Source organism: Lissotriton vulgaris, chromosome 2_1, assembly GCF_964263255.1.
Source record: "Lissotriton vulgaris chromosome 2_1, aLisVul1.2, whole genome shotgun sequence".
Classification (NCBI taxonomy): domain Eukaryota; kingdom Metazoa; phylum Chordata; class Amphibia; order Caudata; family Salamandridae; genus Lissotriton; species Lissotriton vulgaris.
The window spans coordinates 1,859,756,799-1,859,774,837 of NC_141687.1; the positions used below are offsets into that span (position 1 = coordinate 1,859,756,799).

Here is an 18,039-nt window from a genome sequence, read left to right on the forward strand (position 1 = left end):
TGTGTGTGTGGTTGTGTGCATGGTTGTGTGTGTGGTTAGGTGTTGTGTGTGTGGTTGTGTGTGTGTGTGGTTGTGTGTGGTTTTTGTGTGTGGTTGTATGTGTGTGGTTGTATCTGTGTGGGTGTGTGTGTGGTTGTGTGTGTGTGGTTGTGTGTGTGTGGTTGTGTGTGTGTGGTTGTGTGTGTGTGGTTGTGTGTGTGTGGTTGTGTGTGTGTGGTTGTATGTGTGTGGTTGTGTGTGTGCATGTGTGGTTGTGTCTGTGTGGTTGTGTTCCCTTCATCAGCAGTGTTCGAAATGCCCTGTATATGCCCGTGCCTGGAGGCAGAGGGCATCTAAATACAGCGCACAGGGTCTTTATAAACTGTAGTGTGTGCCATTTAGAGTACGCGGAAGGAAGCCTTCCCAAATATGTGGGAAAGGGTTTTTATGTGGTCATATAAGCACCGGTAGTCAGAGGCTCTACAAAGTTTTCGGGGTGGCCTATGTAGCTATAAAAGTAGCTATAAAGAGTGCAGCAGCACTTTGAGCTCTTTTGGCAGTGTGGCCCCTGTTGCTACAGGAAGTGGAGGGCTGCTTTATAAATAATAATTAAAAGACGATGTGTGTCCCGTTTGTACAGAGGAGACATGGGTTAGCTACACAGAAAATCACAGACACACGCATTTGCAGCAGGCACTATAACCTACTGAGCTATATGCATATTTAACGGACACAAAAGAACAGCGCGGGTCAGGTAGCGCATCCTTCCTAGCCCTGGGCTCACAGTCACGTTAGAGGAAAAAACAAACTAGGTTAAAGTGCCCCTAAGCATTACACAGTCACAGCTGCAGGGGAAAGGCGGGGCGGGTTATTTTAAAATAATATCACTGTACGTAATCTCTGTAGCAGCCCTCCTCCCCCATTTCTCACATGTAAGTTACTATTTAACATCTACAATACCATTGTTTATGGATGTTGCGTAAAGCAAACATATTCTCTGCAAAATGTCTGTAATCGACAGTCACACATCTATTGACAGCATTATTATCCTAATTAAACAAGCAGATACAATTAATAAAACTAACGGTAAAAGAACCACTGAATTTATCGCAAACTGTAAATATTTCAGCAAACAGTTCTAACCCAGAATCAGATGCGGCTGACATCTACAAAAGGTGTTGAGGTAAACAGACGGAAGGGTGATGAACCCCCCCTCCCCAGAGTCCCCTTCCCCCCCGCCCCCACTCCACTTCTAAAGAGCACACAAGGAATTCTTCGAGCGGAAGAAAAGGAAACTATGAAAGCAGTGCTTATCTTGACAAAGCACATTTGTCAAAGGCTCTGTGAAAACTGGCACCAGCATAAGTAATAAGGCCCCAGCAACAACATAGGTTGTTTATGGGCTGTTACCAGAGCTCTTATCAACGTGAAAGCAGGAGAAATTATATGTGGCACTGAAAGACAGTTTAAACCTGTGCCCAAAAATGAAAATAAGAGACACACGGCTCTGCATCAGGCTTGCTAACCTACTGAGCTACATGCACATTTAACAGGCAAAAAAGACGAGCAAGGCTCAGGTTGCGCAGCCTTCCTAGCCCCAGGCATAGAGTCACGCTCCACGATAAAACATGAAATAGGTTAAAGTGTCCCTGAGAAAAATAAAGTCACAGCTGCGCGTCGAAATGTGGCTCGGGTTTATAAATATGTTAAAGGAGATAATGGAATATGTGTATACAGCGGGAGCTACAACCCGGGGACTTGGGGCACTTTAGTGCATTGAAAACAGGTGAGAGGTGCCGCAAAAGAAGTCCCGAAAGCTTTGGTAACATTGCAGGGTGGAGGAGGTTCAAACTGGCCTTAGTGCGGCGGGTCTGAGAACCTGTATCACAGGGTCTTTCTAAACTTTAGTGTGTGGCTTCCAGAGTATGCGGAAGGAAGCCTTCCCAAATATGTGGGAAAGAGACACAGCCGTGAAAGTGTGGTAAAATCTTGCGGGAGTGAGAACAAAAACAAGGTAGATAGCTGCAGATTGAAATCGTACTTTCGAAGCTTCAATGCCACAATAAATAAGCAAACAAATCCCCCCCCGGCCCTCACTTACCACATGCCGTCTACCTCCTTGGACACAGAAACGCTGGAGCACGCACACGCAAAGCAAGTCGGCCTGGAGTGCGCTTCGGAAGAGACGCCGGAGGGCAGGAGCGTGACACCGTGAGCGTGCACGTTGGCGTTCACAGACCCGAGTCGGCTCGTGCCCAGGTCTGGAGCGGCTAGTGCACAGCTCTGACTCCCTTGGGAGCTAGCAAGGTGACTATAAGTCTCGTTGGCGAGAGGTGCCGCAAAAGAAGTCCCGAAAGCTTTGGTAACATTGCAGGGTGGAGGAGGTTCAAACTGCCCTTAGTGCGGCGGGTCTGAGAACCTGTATCACAGGGTCTTTCTAAACTGTAGTGTGTGGCTTCCAGAGTACTCGGAAGGAAGCCTACCCAAATATGTGGGTAAGAGACACGGCCGTGAAGGTGTGGTAAAATCTTGCGGGAGTGAGAACAAAAACAAGAAAGATAGCTGCAGATTGAAATCGTACTTTCGAAGCTGCAATGCCACAATAAATAAGCAAACAAATCCACTTCCCCCCCCGGCCCTCACTTACCACATGCCGTCTACCTCCTTGAACACAGAAACGCTGGAGCACGCACAAGCAAAGCAAGTCGGCCTGGAGCGCGCCTCGGAAGAGACACCGGAGGACAGGAGCGTGACGCCGTGAGCGTGCACGTTGGCGTTCACAGACCTGAGTCGGCTTGTGCCCAGGTCTGGAGCGGCTCGTGCACAGCTCTGACTCCCTTGGGAGCTAGCAAGGTGACTATAAGTCTCGTTGTCGGCAGCGCTTCGCGCTGCAACGCCAGCGAGACCTAAAAAAAAGGGAGCGAATGGCATTACAAAATATTCCTCCACCGCCTCATTTCTTACAAGAACCAGGATCACGCCTTATGGATTTGGATGATTGGAAAGGATTATTCACTACATACATTGAAGCAATTGGGGGTGATGTATATATTGCCAAAAGGAAGTTGGCTATATAAAAAAATTGCTTAGGTGTTGAAGGGAGAAAAGTACTAAAGACCTGAAAATGGAGAAACTGATGGTTCAGGCGACAAAGCTGATGTTTATGAGGATGCCTTATCAGCTTTGGAAGAGAATTTTGTCAAGAAGCTCACCATCGTGCTGGAAAGACATAAGTTCTTTTCATGTGCACAGGAACCAGGAGAGTCAGTTGCGCAATATGACGCTATATTAAGAAGATTAGCAGTGACATGTAAATACAAGGATCTTAGAGATGACATCATTAGAGACCAGATGATCAATAGATTGTCAAATCTCAAAATCCAAGAAAAGTTGCTTGACTTAAAGGATGTTGGAAAAAACTATAGAGGTCTTCAAACGGATGGAAAATACATCTAGCTATGTGAAAGAACTTGGAAGTGCATCCAAAAACAATGTAAGTGTTGAAAAAGTGTGTGAAATTGATACAGTCAACAAGGATTTTAAGGGAAAGCGTACAGGGAATGTCATTGCTAAACAAAAAGTATTTAAAAAGAAGTGGTGTTTTAGGTGTGGTAGTGAGAGACATAATGCAGATGCAAGAAATTGACCAGCAACTGCATGCAAATGTTATAAATGCGGTTGGGAAACAAGATGGCGGGTTGAAGACGCCATGGAGAAGCAGCTCAGCCGGAGGCTCCCTGCCCTGCGAGGAAACTAGAGGATTGCTTTACTCTTACAAATGCAGTTAAAGTCCTAGGACCACAGATTATGGAAAAGGAAGAGAAAGAAAGAAAACATGAAGAAACAAAGAATATAAGAAATTCCTCACCCTGAAACTGCACGCACTGCTACAGTGGATGTTGCGTTTTTCCCGAGGCCGGCTGGGGTGGCTGCTGCTGACCGCTCGGTTCCCGATCCCGCAGCTGCTTGGCGGGTCGGGGCTCGGTTGGTCTGGTCTTGCGATATTGGATGCTTCTACTTTTCCTGCGGAGATGTTGGGGCTGCTGCTCAACTCGGCAGTTACTAGGTCAGAGGCTCAAGCTGATATGGCACAGAAAAACTTACCCAGGGCGACTCGTGCTGGGAAAAGCGCTGCTATCGAAACAGCTCCTACCACCAATGGAACAGATGTTACGGCTGTAGCGGCGACAACAAGGGCTACGAATGCATTCACACCGGCAGCACCCTCTGAGAAATCTGAGCAACAGCCAGGTAAGCAGTTAATACGTGCCCCGCAATTAGTCATTTCAGATACTCCGGTAGTTGCTAATAGTACTTGGAGCAAACTCAATAGTGAAACAATGTTGTCGCTGGCAAGAATATCATCAACTCTGTAGAGGCGCCCACTGAGTTGGTGGAAACTGGCGATGCTGTTCATCTGAATCAGCCTTCTGATAATGGCCGTAACTGTGACTTGTTACTAACCAAAGTGCCTGGATCAATGATACAAGCGATAACAGAAGTAAATCTGAGAGGGCAGAACGATCTGGAAAGCCTTGAGAGAGATTCTGGTACTATTGAGGACAATGGGACATTAGATAATACAACCAAATCAGCGCCTGAGCTTTCTCAGGGGACAGATCTATTAGTCCCTCTTAAAACGACAAATCAGGGGGCTCATCCTACTTCTCTTCTAGTCAATTCGGAGGCGCATAAGCTAACAGCAGCCGGGCCAGTGTCTGAGAAAGTACCCAGGGCTGCAGATGACATGCCCGTCGATATGCCCGTAGTCACTGGGGATGAGGAATGCTCTATTGATGATTACAAGGAACTTGCTGACGAGGACCCAAACAGTTCCTCCGTAGATGCAGCTAAACCTTTGGGCTGCAGAAGGGGGAAGACTAAAGCCAAAAATAAATTTAAAAAAGGAAAGAATCTTAATGTAACTAACATTTCTACTCTAACTCTGGCTTCAGCTTCAACTTCACGAGGGAAAAGCATTAGCGATAAAAGCCCTCTTCGGAAATGGATCCAGACGAAGGGGGTAGTCAAGAGTATGGCTATGCGCTTATCAGGTACCAGCCCAACGGAGGGCGACTACTCAAAAGATTGCTCCCTATCTGCTGGCTGTACTTCTAGTATACCTCTACCTCAATCTCCACCTTCCTTGCCTATAGTACCTTTAGTACATGTAGGCTCAAAACCAACCTCATCAAAGGAGTCTTTGCCTCTATCTGAGCCCAGCAGTGCTATAACAATTACTGTACCAGATCCTGCCCTAGTGACTCCCCCGCTTACAGCTTTATCCACAGTCAATATAACCGACTTACTAGCCCCAGCAACTTCAGAAAACCTAGAGGCCACTACCTCGCCTCTCAAAATTATTCTGCAGCTACTTCCTGCAGCTGAGGGTATGTAATAGCAAAATGCAAAATTCTCTACAGGAGATGACCAGTAAATTAGGGGGAATCACACAGGAGATCGAGGAATTACAACAAAGGGTGGTGGGCATAGAAGAAGCGTCTGTCCGAACAGCGACTTTTGCCAGCCGACATGATGCACAGATCACGAGCCTACAGATCAAACTGGAAGATATGGAGAATCGTCAAAGGAGACAAAATCTCAGACTTTTTGGTATACCAGAAGGATCAGAAGGGTCAGACCCGAGGGCGCACGTAGTCAAATTATTCCAGAAGGCTTTTCCAGACTTGGCAGACTGGGACTGGGATTCACAACTTCAAAGAGTTCATAGACTGCCTTTAACTCAAAGGAACAACAAAAGTAAATTCTCTCGCTCCCTCCCGATCTATTTCGGGAACTTTTTATTGAGACAGGCAGTTTCATTGAAAGCTAGACCTAACTCTACAGTCGTAACAGAGAATATCTCCTTTTTTGCCCAATCTGATCTAAGTAAGGCTACGATGGAAAGACGCTGGAAGCTTCGTCAGCTTATAGATCCTTTTAAATCTCTAGGGGGGCAAGTGTTCCTTCAGGAGCCAGCCCGCCTTAAAGTAATCAAGGGTGGCTGTACATACTTAAGGAAGCTGAGCAAGCGCTCTCTAAACTAGCTTAGTACTCTATATGGTACGCTAGAATATTACTGATCACTTATTATCTATTTCCTATTTCCTGTGATCAGTTTAAGAATATTTATGATGTACCTACCCAGCTGCCCACCTTTTCTTAGTATTCTTCTCTTGAATCACATTTTTTTTTTCTTTCCTTTTGAATCCATTACACTGCTATAGAAACTTTCTTTCTTTCCTTTTTTTATAGTAGCGTAGGGCTGTAGGGATGGCCTCTGATGATGCTACTCTATAAGGCTGCCCAAACAGCGGAAGCAGAATATAGAGGGGTGTTCCCCCCTGAGGGACAAGAGGGAGGGGGGTGGGATGGGTGGGTGTGTGGGTGGACGGGTTAGTAAGAGGGATAAAAATTTTGAAAATAACAACATGAGAGTGAGATTTGTTAAACTCGATACCAGGGAGATAAGTACGTATTTTGCAAGAATGGAAAGAGATAATATATCTATAAAATGTATCGGCTGAGATGTTTAGCCTGGAATGTAGCAGGCCCTAACAGCAGGAACAAGAGGCGACTTGTCCCGGAGGAGCTGAAAATGTATAATCCACATCTAGCCCTATTGTCAGAGACCCATATCTCCCATAAAGACAGGAAACTGCTGGGGCAACTCGATTATGATGTAATAACCTGCTCAGCATTAAATGCCTCAGTCAGAGGGGTTGCTATTTTAAAACATAAACAACTTAGAGTAGAAGTTGCTAAAACTGCTCTAGATAAGGGGGGAAGATGGGCTATTGCCCAATTAGTTCTGGATAACTGCAAATATGTTTTTTCTGTTGTCTACGGACCAAACATAGATGATCCTTCCACTTTTGACCAGTTAAACATTGAATAATTAGAATGGGAAGGAGAACTTATAATCCTGGGAGATTTTAATTGTATAATGAATTATGAAATAGACACCACTAGGCGGGGAGCCTTTCAACGAATGCGTTAGTCACGAGCCGCTATTGTTGAAATAGGGCGCATACATAATATAAAGGATACCTGGCGAATAATATATCCTAATGTATCCTAATGTATCAGGTTATACATATTATTCTGCACCTCATAAGTTCTGTTTAAGCATAGATATGGCCTGGGTTTCGGATGCGATTTTAGACACTAGCTCCATCGAGATATGCCCACGGGTCACCTCAGACCATAACCCAATTCTTCTTGTTTTTAATATCTCACAAAAAAATTAGGGTCCTAGGCTATTTTCGTTTCCAAGGTATTTACTATCAGATAGAGCGTTTATTTTACAACTCAAGAAACACCTTATAGAGTTTATTGAAATCAATCTTAACTCCACTTTACCCACCATAGTCTGGGATGCCTGTAAGGCAAAAGTGGCACAAGGTTCCATGAAGTGTTATCGGCCGGATCAATCTAATTAGAATGAAGGTACTGCCTAAATTCCTCTATTTATTTCGGTCTATTCCTCTACGTGTCAATAATTCTTTTTTAAAATGCTCAACTGGATTTTTAGTAGCTTCATCTGGGGATATAGGAAAGCACGCCGTTCAATCGCGTTACTCAAGCTCCCATTAAATAAAGGCGGATTACAGTTCCCTGACTTTAGAGGCTATGGCGATTGCTCCTTGTCCTCAGGACAAAGAGCAGCTTAGGTCATTTTTGCGACTGACAGAATATTATTCCAAATTTGTGCATCATTTTGCAGACAAAATACACGTGCAACGTGATCTCTTGAAAAAAGGGGGTAACATACTTATGTACAGAAGAATGTCAAAAAGCATTTGACAAAATAAAGAAGAAAATTGCTATGGTAGTGGCACTAAAACCTTTTGATTCGGTTGACCAAACCACTATTGTTACTGATGCCAGTGGCTATCGTCTGGGAGCCATTCTAATGCATAAACGACAAGAGAAAGAAAGAGTAGGACTTTAAAGGGTGCAGAGAAATCTTACTCTGTCATTGAAAAAGAGGCACTGGCATGCTGGTGGGGGGTGCAATATTTTCGAATTTATATCTGGGGCACCAGGTTTGAATTACGTACAGATCACAAACCGTTGATAGATTTGTTTTCTACTGCGGGAGCAGCAAAGGCTACTACATGTATTGCTAAATGGTTACATTGGATACAAGAATATGATTTTGTAGTGAATTATGTCCCAGCTGTAAATAATATTAATGCAGATTGCATGTCCAGATTGCCCTTGGATGTTGGTAATGCTGATGAGTAGATGATTGGATGGGGCTGATATTTCAGAGGTGTGCCAGGCCATTGGTGAGAATGAAGGGAGGTTTGAGCTTAAAAGAGATCCTGTGTTAGTGAAAGTAACAAGTAAACTACCTGTGACATATGACTGGAAATTGGATTAGGATTTAGGCATTTATAAGGGGAGGAACTCTGAAATAAATGGAGTTGTGAGAAGAGGTGACAAATTAGTGGTACCAAAGGGGTTACTTGGTAGACTGACTGGCATAATGCATGAAGGACATGAAGGTATGTCTGCCATGAACAGGAAAATAAGAATGGATTTCTAGTGGCCAGGAATGGACAGACAAATTGAAGGGTATGTAAGGAACGGCATTTTATGTATGTGCAGCGATAAATCGCATGTTGCACAAGAGACCACTATCAATCCTGTAGAATGGCCCCAGAAAGCCTGGGAGAAGATTGCCATGGATATATGTGGACCGTCTGCCATAAAAAGAAAAATAAGAAAGGATTTCTGGTGGCCAGGAATGGTCAGACAAATCCAAGGGTATGTAAGGATCTTCATTTTATGTACGTGCAGCAATAAATCATGTGTTGCACAAGAGACCACTAACAATCCTGTAGAATGGCCCCAGAAGGCCTGGGAGAAGATTGCCATTGATATATGTAGAAAGTCTGCCATAAATAGGAAAATAAGAATGGATTTCTGGTGGCCAGGAATGGTCAGACAAATCGACGGGTATGTAAGGATCTGCATTTTATGTAGTGCAACAATAAATCACATGTTGCACAAGAGACCACTAACAATCCTGTAGAATGGCCCCAGAAGGCCTGGGAGAAGATTGCCATGGATATATGTGGACCGTCTGCCATGAAAAGGAAAATAAGAATAGATTTCTGGTGGCCAGAAATGGTCAGACAAATTGAAGGGTGTCTAAAGATCTGTATTTTATGTATGTGCAGCGATAAATCTCATGTTGCACAAGAGACCCCTATAAATCCTGTAGAATGGCTCAAAAAGGCCTGGGAGAAAATTGACATTGAGATATGTAGACCGTTTGGGTAGCTTTTTTTTTGTAGTAAATATTTGTATTGCCATTTTGAATAATCAACCGTTCAGTAACTGTCTAATGTACAACGTTCTGTAGAATCTATTGTTGGTCCTCTACATTTTCTATGTATATACTTTTCATTTTTATTTCTATTTTTACAAACTGACAAATTTGTTTTGTGTTGACTACCTCATCCATTGGTATTCTTCTATTGTAAAGCACTCTGATACCCTCGTGGGTCACGTTCGTGCTATATAAAAGTCTATAAATAAATAAAGAAATCAATGTCTGTGGTATTGACATACAAACAGTATCCCGCATGTGTGCTACATCTCGACATAAGGTTGGACCGTTTGGGTACTTAAGGAAGAATGACAAATTTGCTGTTGTGATGGTGGATTACCACTCGAAGTGACGTTCATGCGTGAGGTGAAGGCCACGCGTGAGGTGAAGGCCACAAACCTGATGTTGTTCTGTGAGGATATTTTCCGTAAGGAAGGATGTCCCGCTGAATTGGTAACAGACAGTGATCCCCAGTTTGTTTCACTTGAATTTCAAAATGTTCTTAAATGTTGGGGCATTAAGCACACCAGGGCTCCCCTGTATCATCCTAGAGGAAACAGTGTTATCGAGCGATTTAACCGTGTGCTGGGTGAAAGTGCGCAATTAGCCATTTCTAACAACATTTGTTCGAAAAAACAGGTTAAAGACATGTTTTGGAATTACAGAACTACCCCCCATTCTGCTACAGTAGAAACTCCATTTAGTCTGTTGAAAGGAAGGGTACCAAGTACTGTGACTGTTCCGGCTTGGATGATGAAGTACGAAAAAAAACATTCCTTGAGCAGCTAGTACCTTGAGGCGGAAGCCGGGGTGACTAGACTGCTACTGAACCTCTGTTGTTTTAAAAAACTTGCTCATTTTGCACATTTGTATTGATTTTAAAACTCGATCTTTCTTCATTGAAAAACGCACTAAAACAGCGCCTGAAAGGGGAAGACCTCTGTCCCTTTCAGCGTCGCTGCATCACGTGACACGGGGCCACGCCCACCCTCGTTAGCCATGCCCACTCCAGGAAGCTTAAAAGCGCCGTGCTTGCCAGAAGCCGGTGTTGACCAGCTAGTACCTTGAGGCGGAAGCCGGGGTGACTAGACTGCTACTGAACCTCTGTTGTTTTAAAAAACTTGCTCATTTTGCACATTTGTATTGATTTTAAAACTCGATCTTTCTTCATTGAAAAACGCACTAAAACAGCGCCTGAAAGGGGAAGACCTCTGTCCCTTTCAGCGTCGCTGCATCACGTGACACGGGGCCACGCCCACCCTCGTTAGCCACGCCCACTCCAGGAAGCTTAAAAGCGCCGTGCTTGCCAGAAGCCGGTGTTGACCAGCTAGTACCTTGAGGCGGAAGCCGGGGTGACTAGACTGCTACTGAACCTCTGTTGTTTTAAAAAACTTGCTCATTTTGCACATTTGTATTGATTTTAAAACTCGATCTTTCTTCATTGAAAAACGCACTAAAACAGCGCCTGAAAGGGGAAGACCTCTGTCCCTTTCAGCGTCGCTGCATCACGTGACACGGGGCCACGCCCACCCTCGTTAGCCACGCCCACTCCAGGAAGCTTAAAAGCGCCGTGCTTGCCAGAAGCCGGTGTTGACCAGCTAGTACCTTGAGGCGGAAGCCGGGGTGACTAGACTGCTACTGAACCTCTGTTGTTTTAAAAAACTTGCTCATTTTGCACATTTGTATTGATTTTAAAACTCGATCTTTCTTCATTGAAAAACGCACTAAAACAGCGCCTGAAAGGGGAAGACCTCTGTCCCTTTCAGCGTCGCTGCATCACGTGACACGGGGCCACGCCCACCCTCGTTAGCCACGCCCACTCCAGGAAGCTTAAAAGCGCCGTGCTTGCCAGAAGCCGGTGTTGACCAGCTAGTACCTTGAGGCGGAAGCCGGGGTGACTAGACTGCTACTGAACCTCTGTTGTTTTAAAAAACTTGCTCATTTTGCACATTTGTATTGATTTTAAAACTCGATCTTTCTTCATTGAAAAACGCACTAAAACAGCGCCTGAAAGGGGAAGACCTCTGTCCCTTTCAGCGTCGCTGCATCACGTGACACGGGGCCACGCCCACCCTCGTTAGCCACGCCCACTCCAGGAAGCTTAAAAGCGCCGTGCTTGCCAGAAGCCGGTGTTGACCAGCTAGTACCTTGAGGCGGAAGCCGGGGTGACTAGACTGCTACTGAACCTCTGTTGTTTTAAAAAACTTGCTCATTTTGCACATTTGTATTGATTTTAAAACTCGATCTTTCTTCATTGAAAAACGCACTAAAACAGCGCCTGAAAGGGGAAGACCTCTGTCCCTTTCAGCGTCGCTGCATCACGTGACACGGGGCCACGCCCACCCTCGTTAGCCACGCCCACTCCAGGAAGCTTAAAAGCGCCGTGCTTGCCAGAAGCCGGTGTTGACCAGCTAGTACCTTGAGGCGGAAGCCGGGGTGACTAGACTGCTACTGAACCTCTGTTGTTTTAAAAAACTTGCTCATTTTGCACATTTGTATTGATTTTAAAACTCGATCTTTCTTCATTGAAAAACGCACTAAAACAGCGCCTGAAAGGGGAAGACCTCTGTCCCTTTCAGCGTCGCTGCATCACGTGACACGGGGCCACGCCCACCCTCGTTAGCCACGCCCACTCCTCTCTCCTCCCATTACTATGCTCAGGACCCGACAGCGCAGCGGTCGAGCGCAGCGGGCACACCATCAGCACGCCGAAGACACGCCAAAGACTAGCCCGTCTGTGCCCGTCCGTGTCAGGACGGGGCACGAGGCCGAGGCTCTCTCTCCAACTGCACCCCCCAGATTGGTAAGAACGTCCTCCGCTTTGAGAGCGCTGCGCCCTACCCCTAAACCGAACTGCTCTCTGTCCAACCTTCACATAGTCGGAACCCATGTTTGCTCCGAGTGTAAACTATCCACTGACGTCCATAAACCCTACTCTGACCCACCTAGGAGACGCAGGAAATGTAAAATCCCACGTAATAATGTACAGCCAACATACGTATTTTACAGTACAAACTGCAGATCACTGCCCAAGCGCAAGCATGAAATATTTAATCTCCTCACTGAAGAATGTCCTAGCGCCATCTTCCTAACCGAGACATGGCTACATGACAGCGCTGGCCCAGACGTTGCTATTGCCCTCCCTGACAACTACGCCATTGCCAGACTCGATAGGGAAAAACAGGTTGGGGGCGGGATAGCCATCATTTTTAACAGAGAATACAAATGCACTTTGGAATCTGTTCTAATTCCAGATTGTGAAGCGGGTCTTTTTAAAATTACCTTGAACCCCAATTTCACTATGTCAGGCCTTCTGATCTATCGTCCACCAGGTAACCCCTCTCAATGGGTATCAAACTTTGCAAATCTTATCACCCCCTACTATATGTCATCTAGCAATTTTTCTCTGCTAGGTGATCTAAATCTACACCTGGAAGATCCCACCATCCCCTCATGCTATAATTTTCTGGAAGATCTTGTTGCACTGAATTTATCTATTATCAACTCCAGCCCTACTCATACAGCTGGCCACCTGTTGGACCCCATAATAACTAACGTCAGTGAACTCACGCACATCGCCACCGTACCTTCTGGCTGGTCCGACCATCATCTCATCAGCTTTAGCATTTCTTTTCCACCCTCCCCTAGAGTGAAACAAAATACTATTGCCACTAATAGAAGGAACTGGAAGTCAGTCGACATAGATGCCTTAAATGCGGCACTCAAACAAAACCCTCCTAGCCCAAACTCCAACATGGACCACGTTGCAATTGAGACACAAAATTGGCTAACAAATGCCGCTAATAGCTGTCTGCCTTCTACTCACACCAAAGGGAGTAGGCATCGTCCCCCGGCCCCATGGTTTAACGACAGCCTTAAAACCGAAAAGTCAAGATGCAAAGTATTAGAACGAAAATGGCGTAAAAAGTACGACCCTTATGCCAAAAAATGCTATCATGAAGCCAGAAACCATTATCATGCGGCGTGTACAAAGGCAAGAGCTGCCTTCGTCTCAAAAACAATCACCGAAGCAACTAACATGCCCAAAACCCTTTTTTCTAAAGTTAAGGAATTGGCGGGCGCACATACTACAGCCGCTGCACCCCCCCTAAGCGCTCAACAATGTCAGGCGTTAGCTTGCTTCTTTACTGAGAAAATCGACAAAATTATCTCAGACATCAATACTAAAATATCTAACGCGGACCCACCCCTTCCATCTAACCCCAGCCTACCTCAACCCACTGCTGTTGACAAAAACCTGCTGGAATCCTGGCCGAATCTCTCATTAGAGAATCTCAAAGGAATCCTAAAATCTGTCAAATCCGGTTCCCCTAGGGACCCCATCCCTATTAAAATTATAAAACAATTGGATGACCAGTCCTTGAATATCATTGCCAACCTCTTAAACTTGTCCCTCGACCTCGCCACTGTCCCGGCCTTATGGAAGCACGCCATGGTGACACCCCTCTTGAAAAAGCCAAATGCTAACCCAGAAATACTGGCCAACTATAGGCCTATATCACTGCTTCCTGCTTTTTCTAAGTGCCTCGAGAGACACGTACACTCCACGCTAGCCACTTTTGCAGAAGAAAACTCCTTACTCCACCCTTCGCAATCTGGTTTCAGGGCTGGGTTCTCGACGGAGACCGCCCTGTTAGGTGTCACTGAAAATATCCGACAACTTCTTGACCAAGGCCAGACGGTAGCACTTGTGCTATTGGATCTAAGTGCGGCGTTCGATACCATCTCCCACGAAACGCTCCTTAGAGAACTACACACAAATGGCATAAGAGGAAAGGCTCTGGAGTGGATTAAATCCTTTCTGGCAAACAGAACCTTTCAGATCGCATCAGCACAGGCCGAGTCAGACACCTTACCTGCAGCTCATGGAGTGCCACAGGGGTCCATCCTGAGCCCTCTGTTTTTTAATATCTATCTCAAACCGCTGGTAGAACTTGTTGAGAAGCTAGGGCTAACGCTCATGAACTATGCCGACGACACCCAAATCATTTTTTCCCTGTCTAATTCTTGTCCCCACTCCCCGTCGCTACTCAAGGAAGGATTACTAAAAATACTGAACTGGATGACAGCAAACCAGTTAAAACTGAACGGGGACAAGACGGAAATTCTGATTTTGGGAAAAGACAAGGATCTCTGGAACCCCGCGCATTGGCCAGAACAGATGGGCATCCTTCCTACCCCGGTGTCCCATGCTCGAAATCTGGGTTTTGTACTAGACAACGCCTTATCCATGGATAAGCAGGCCAGTAAAGTTACTGGATTGTGTCTCACCATAGCCAGATGGTTGAGGAAAATCCTGTGGATGTTGCCTATGTCAACACAGAAGACCGTAGTCAATGCCCTTATCACATCAAGGCTTGACTACGGCAACATCCTATATTTAGGCGCAAATTAATCTGTCATTGGACGACTACAAGTGGCGCAAAACGCTGCGGTCAGACTCCTGTGTAAGATTCCCAGGAACGCTGGAGTCTCGAACCATCGCCGGGACCTTCACTGGCTCAGGATAGAGAACAGAGTTCGCTTCAAGGCCTTGAACTACATGTTCAAAAAAAAAACAGGAGGAGCCCCAAAATACCTCCAATCCCTTGCTTGCCTCTACACGCCAAAGAGAAACCTCCGGTCCCAGACAGCAGCATGGTTCTGTATACCAAGGTTTAAACGTGCAAGATCAGGGGGCAGATCTTTTGCCTATCTTGGACCCTCCCTGTGGAACACGCTTCCTCCAAGCATTCGGAAGGAAGATAACTACCATAGTTTCAGAAAGCTTGTAAAGACCTGGCTGTACGAACAATAATCCCTCAAAATCTCCCTCCGTTTCTGTCTTTTCGTTTCTAGCTGTGTCTAGGCGCCGGGAAACCCTTCTTGGGTAGCTGTTGCGCCCTATAAATTGACAAAATAATAATAATATATTACATGAAAAAATGAGAAATTATCAACACCAATACATGCAGAGACATAATGATAAAATTATCAAACGGAGGCAAAGATTTATGGTGGACATGTGGGTACGAGTTTATGTCGGTAATATGGTGTTGAAAGGGTGCTTCTAAATGGTCAGAACCAAGAAGGGTGGTAGAGATCTGTGTAAATAGTTTGTTACTGTCAGATGGTAAATGGTGGAATACCGGAAGGGTGGTGAAATGTTCTGATGTGGAAATGCACGAGCGGGAGAGAACGGAAAGAGGCTCTTAGTGGAGATGGAAAAGAAGACAAGGCTCAGAGTGGAAATATAAAACAAGGTGAGAAAAGGTTGAGAGGGTGAGCGAGGCAAAAACCTATCTGGCACAAGGATTTCTTATGTTCATGAATTCTTAAGATGTGCGTGAAGGAATAGTTAAATTGTACTCATAGAACATTCATGTAATTGTTTATGCACATTTTTTTAATTAACATTGTTACATGCATTGCATCACTTGTATTTCCTCATGTATTTTTTTTTACAATTCTGTTTGTTAAAAGATGGAAAGATATGTTATATCCTTGTATTGTATTGGTCTATGGCATGTGCCAGTATTGTATTGCCCTAGGTTACTGATACTATGTTATGATGCAGCCGGGTCTGGACTTGAGGGTTCTGGAATGTGAGGAGAGAGAAGAAGAGGCAGAGCACAATTGGCAGCTAAACTATGTGTGCTCGTGGGTGCTGTTCCTGATATCTAAAAGAAGATCTACAATTTAAAATGGTGTCTTCCTTATTAAAAAGTCTCTACCTGTTACTTCCAGGTTGCCTGCTCAATGACGCACAATCTTTGCTCTGGTTTCTGCAGTCCGTTATCATCTGCTTCTGATAAGCATGTCTCCCTAATGTCCACTACAGCCAGGTTTAGTTATTATTGTGGCATATTCAATTAGTTACAGTTGTTTTCTATTGGTTTCTCCTGCAGCATGAAAGTCCCTTAGCGGACCAAGTCACAGTTTTCGGCAAGGGCATTCCCAATTGTGTGTACATTGTTTTCATAATCTGTGTAAAATTTACTAAACTTTCAAAGTTCAGTGAGCCTGGTCTTAGCCTAAATAAACAAGTCATGTTTATTTGAAGAAATCTCAGTTGGTGATTTCCTACCACTCAAACATGTTCTTGCGTTTCGTAATCCATGTCTCAAACATTTTTGTTGCACATTGTTAGGATTATATTGGTTTTGACTAATCTCAATCCCCACCATTTCTCAAATTTAAAATGAGATACCTTGTCCTTAATGTTGTGATGACAACCAGAGCCAATCAGGAACTCCACCACTTCCAACTTTCCGTGCTCTGCCGCTAAGTGAAATGCTGTTCGTCCCATCTAGGAGTACAAAGGTAGATAACAAAAACTTTAATGATTGCTAACACATGAGATTTACACATTTTCCACCACTTTAATCATGCATATAGGACAAAAGTGTTCCTTGCCCTGATCAATATGGGGAAGCTGGGATTATCATCTAGATTTTCATACCCATCTCTAGAATCCCAAACCAGGTCGACTTGACCTTTTTCCCTGTTCTAGAAGTATGGAAAGGGGCGACCACTCGGTCCCCCCGAACGTATGGTGGAGTACCCCGATCCCCCCGGGAAGCCATCTTGGGCGGGAGGCGAGTCTCGGCTGGTATGCCCAAAGCGGCGTAGCCGGGGCGCGCTTTTTCCCGCCCAAGAGTGGGTTGTCCTAGACACTGAAGCCGCCAGCCACGCCCCCGGAGGCGGGCGGAGGCGGGTTTACGCCCGCCAGAAGAAGGATAAAAGGAGCGACAAGCCAAGGAAGCATCCTCTTGTTCCTGTGCTCTGAAGCTGCACCTCCCCGCTGCACGTGAGCTCGAGACGGAACGAAGAGCCAATTTTGAGCGTTTTAATTCTTGTCTTTGCTCTTTCAGAGAATCATCGTTGGACAATGCCTGGCAAGAAGGCCGGAAAGCGGGTCGGAACCGATCAGATGCTCCGCATGCTCGTAAAAGATATGGCCGAGATGAAGAAGCAGATGGCGGCGATGAACGGTGCAGGGGGCCCTAAGCGAGTCGTCGGACCAGCATTGCCGGGAGTAGTCCCTAATGGGAGAGGTAGAAGAGCCAGGAAGGGTGCAACTGGGGAAGAGGCCCCGGTTCCCGAGGCACCGCCGGCGCACCCTGAGACACCGACCGAGGAAACGATCCCGGTCCCGAAGGAGGGGCAACCGATTCCCGTTGTAGCCACCCCTGTGAACGGGGAGGATATGCCTCCCGAATTGGCTGCACAGCTGGCAGCGTGGTTGGGGAAAGAGAGTGAGGGCGCTACGGCAGATGACGCCAGGGCAGTAATGAGGCAGTTGCGGCAATCAAAAGAGGCTGCAAAGGCTCCATGTTCTTTTGTTCCCCCGCAGGCTCCAGTGGGTCAACCCGCAGCGGGCACGAGTTCGGCAGCAACTACGGGTACGGCTTCTGGTTCAGGTAAGCAGCTACTGCCGATTGCGGGGGAGGGGTCAGTACCCTCGAGAAGGGAGAAAGTGGCTCAGCATATTCCGATTGAAATCAAGGAGAGGATATGGGCTGAGAAATATGTAAACATGTTTTCTTTACTAACTGATCATTACGAGATTGAGCACGTAAAAGCTCAAAAAGAGTTTATGCACCCGAGTGTTTGGCGCGCCAAGATGGCCGCTTTTAGAGTCGATGAGACGATAGGTAATTGGGGCAGAGCATTTGGCATATTCACTTCAATTATGGGGGAGCGGAGGCCCGAAC

The 18,039-nt window shown here is 45.7% G+C and overlaps 1 protein-coding gene across 2 annotated transcripts in view; it reads right to left on the minus strand.

The window, feature by feature from the left end:
* Nucleotides 1-18,039, minus strand: part of ANKDD1A (ankyrin repeat and death domain containing 1A) — a 392,066-nt gene that overhangs the window by 146,092 nt on the left and 227,935 nt on the right. For both annotated transcript variants that reach the window (XM_086958048.1, XM_086958049.1), the window contains exon 6: nt 16,533-16,631. In XM_086958048.1, coding sequence (XP_086814174.1) covers nt 16,533-16,631 — 99 coding nt within the window. The remainder of the gene's footprint in view (nt 1-16,532; nt 16,632-18,039) is intronic.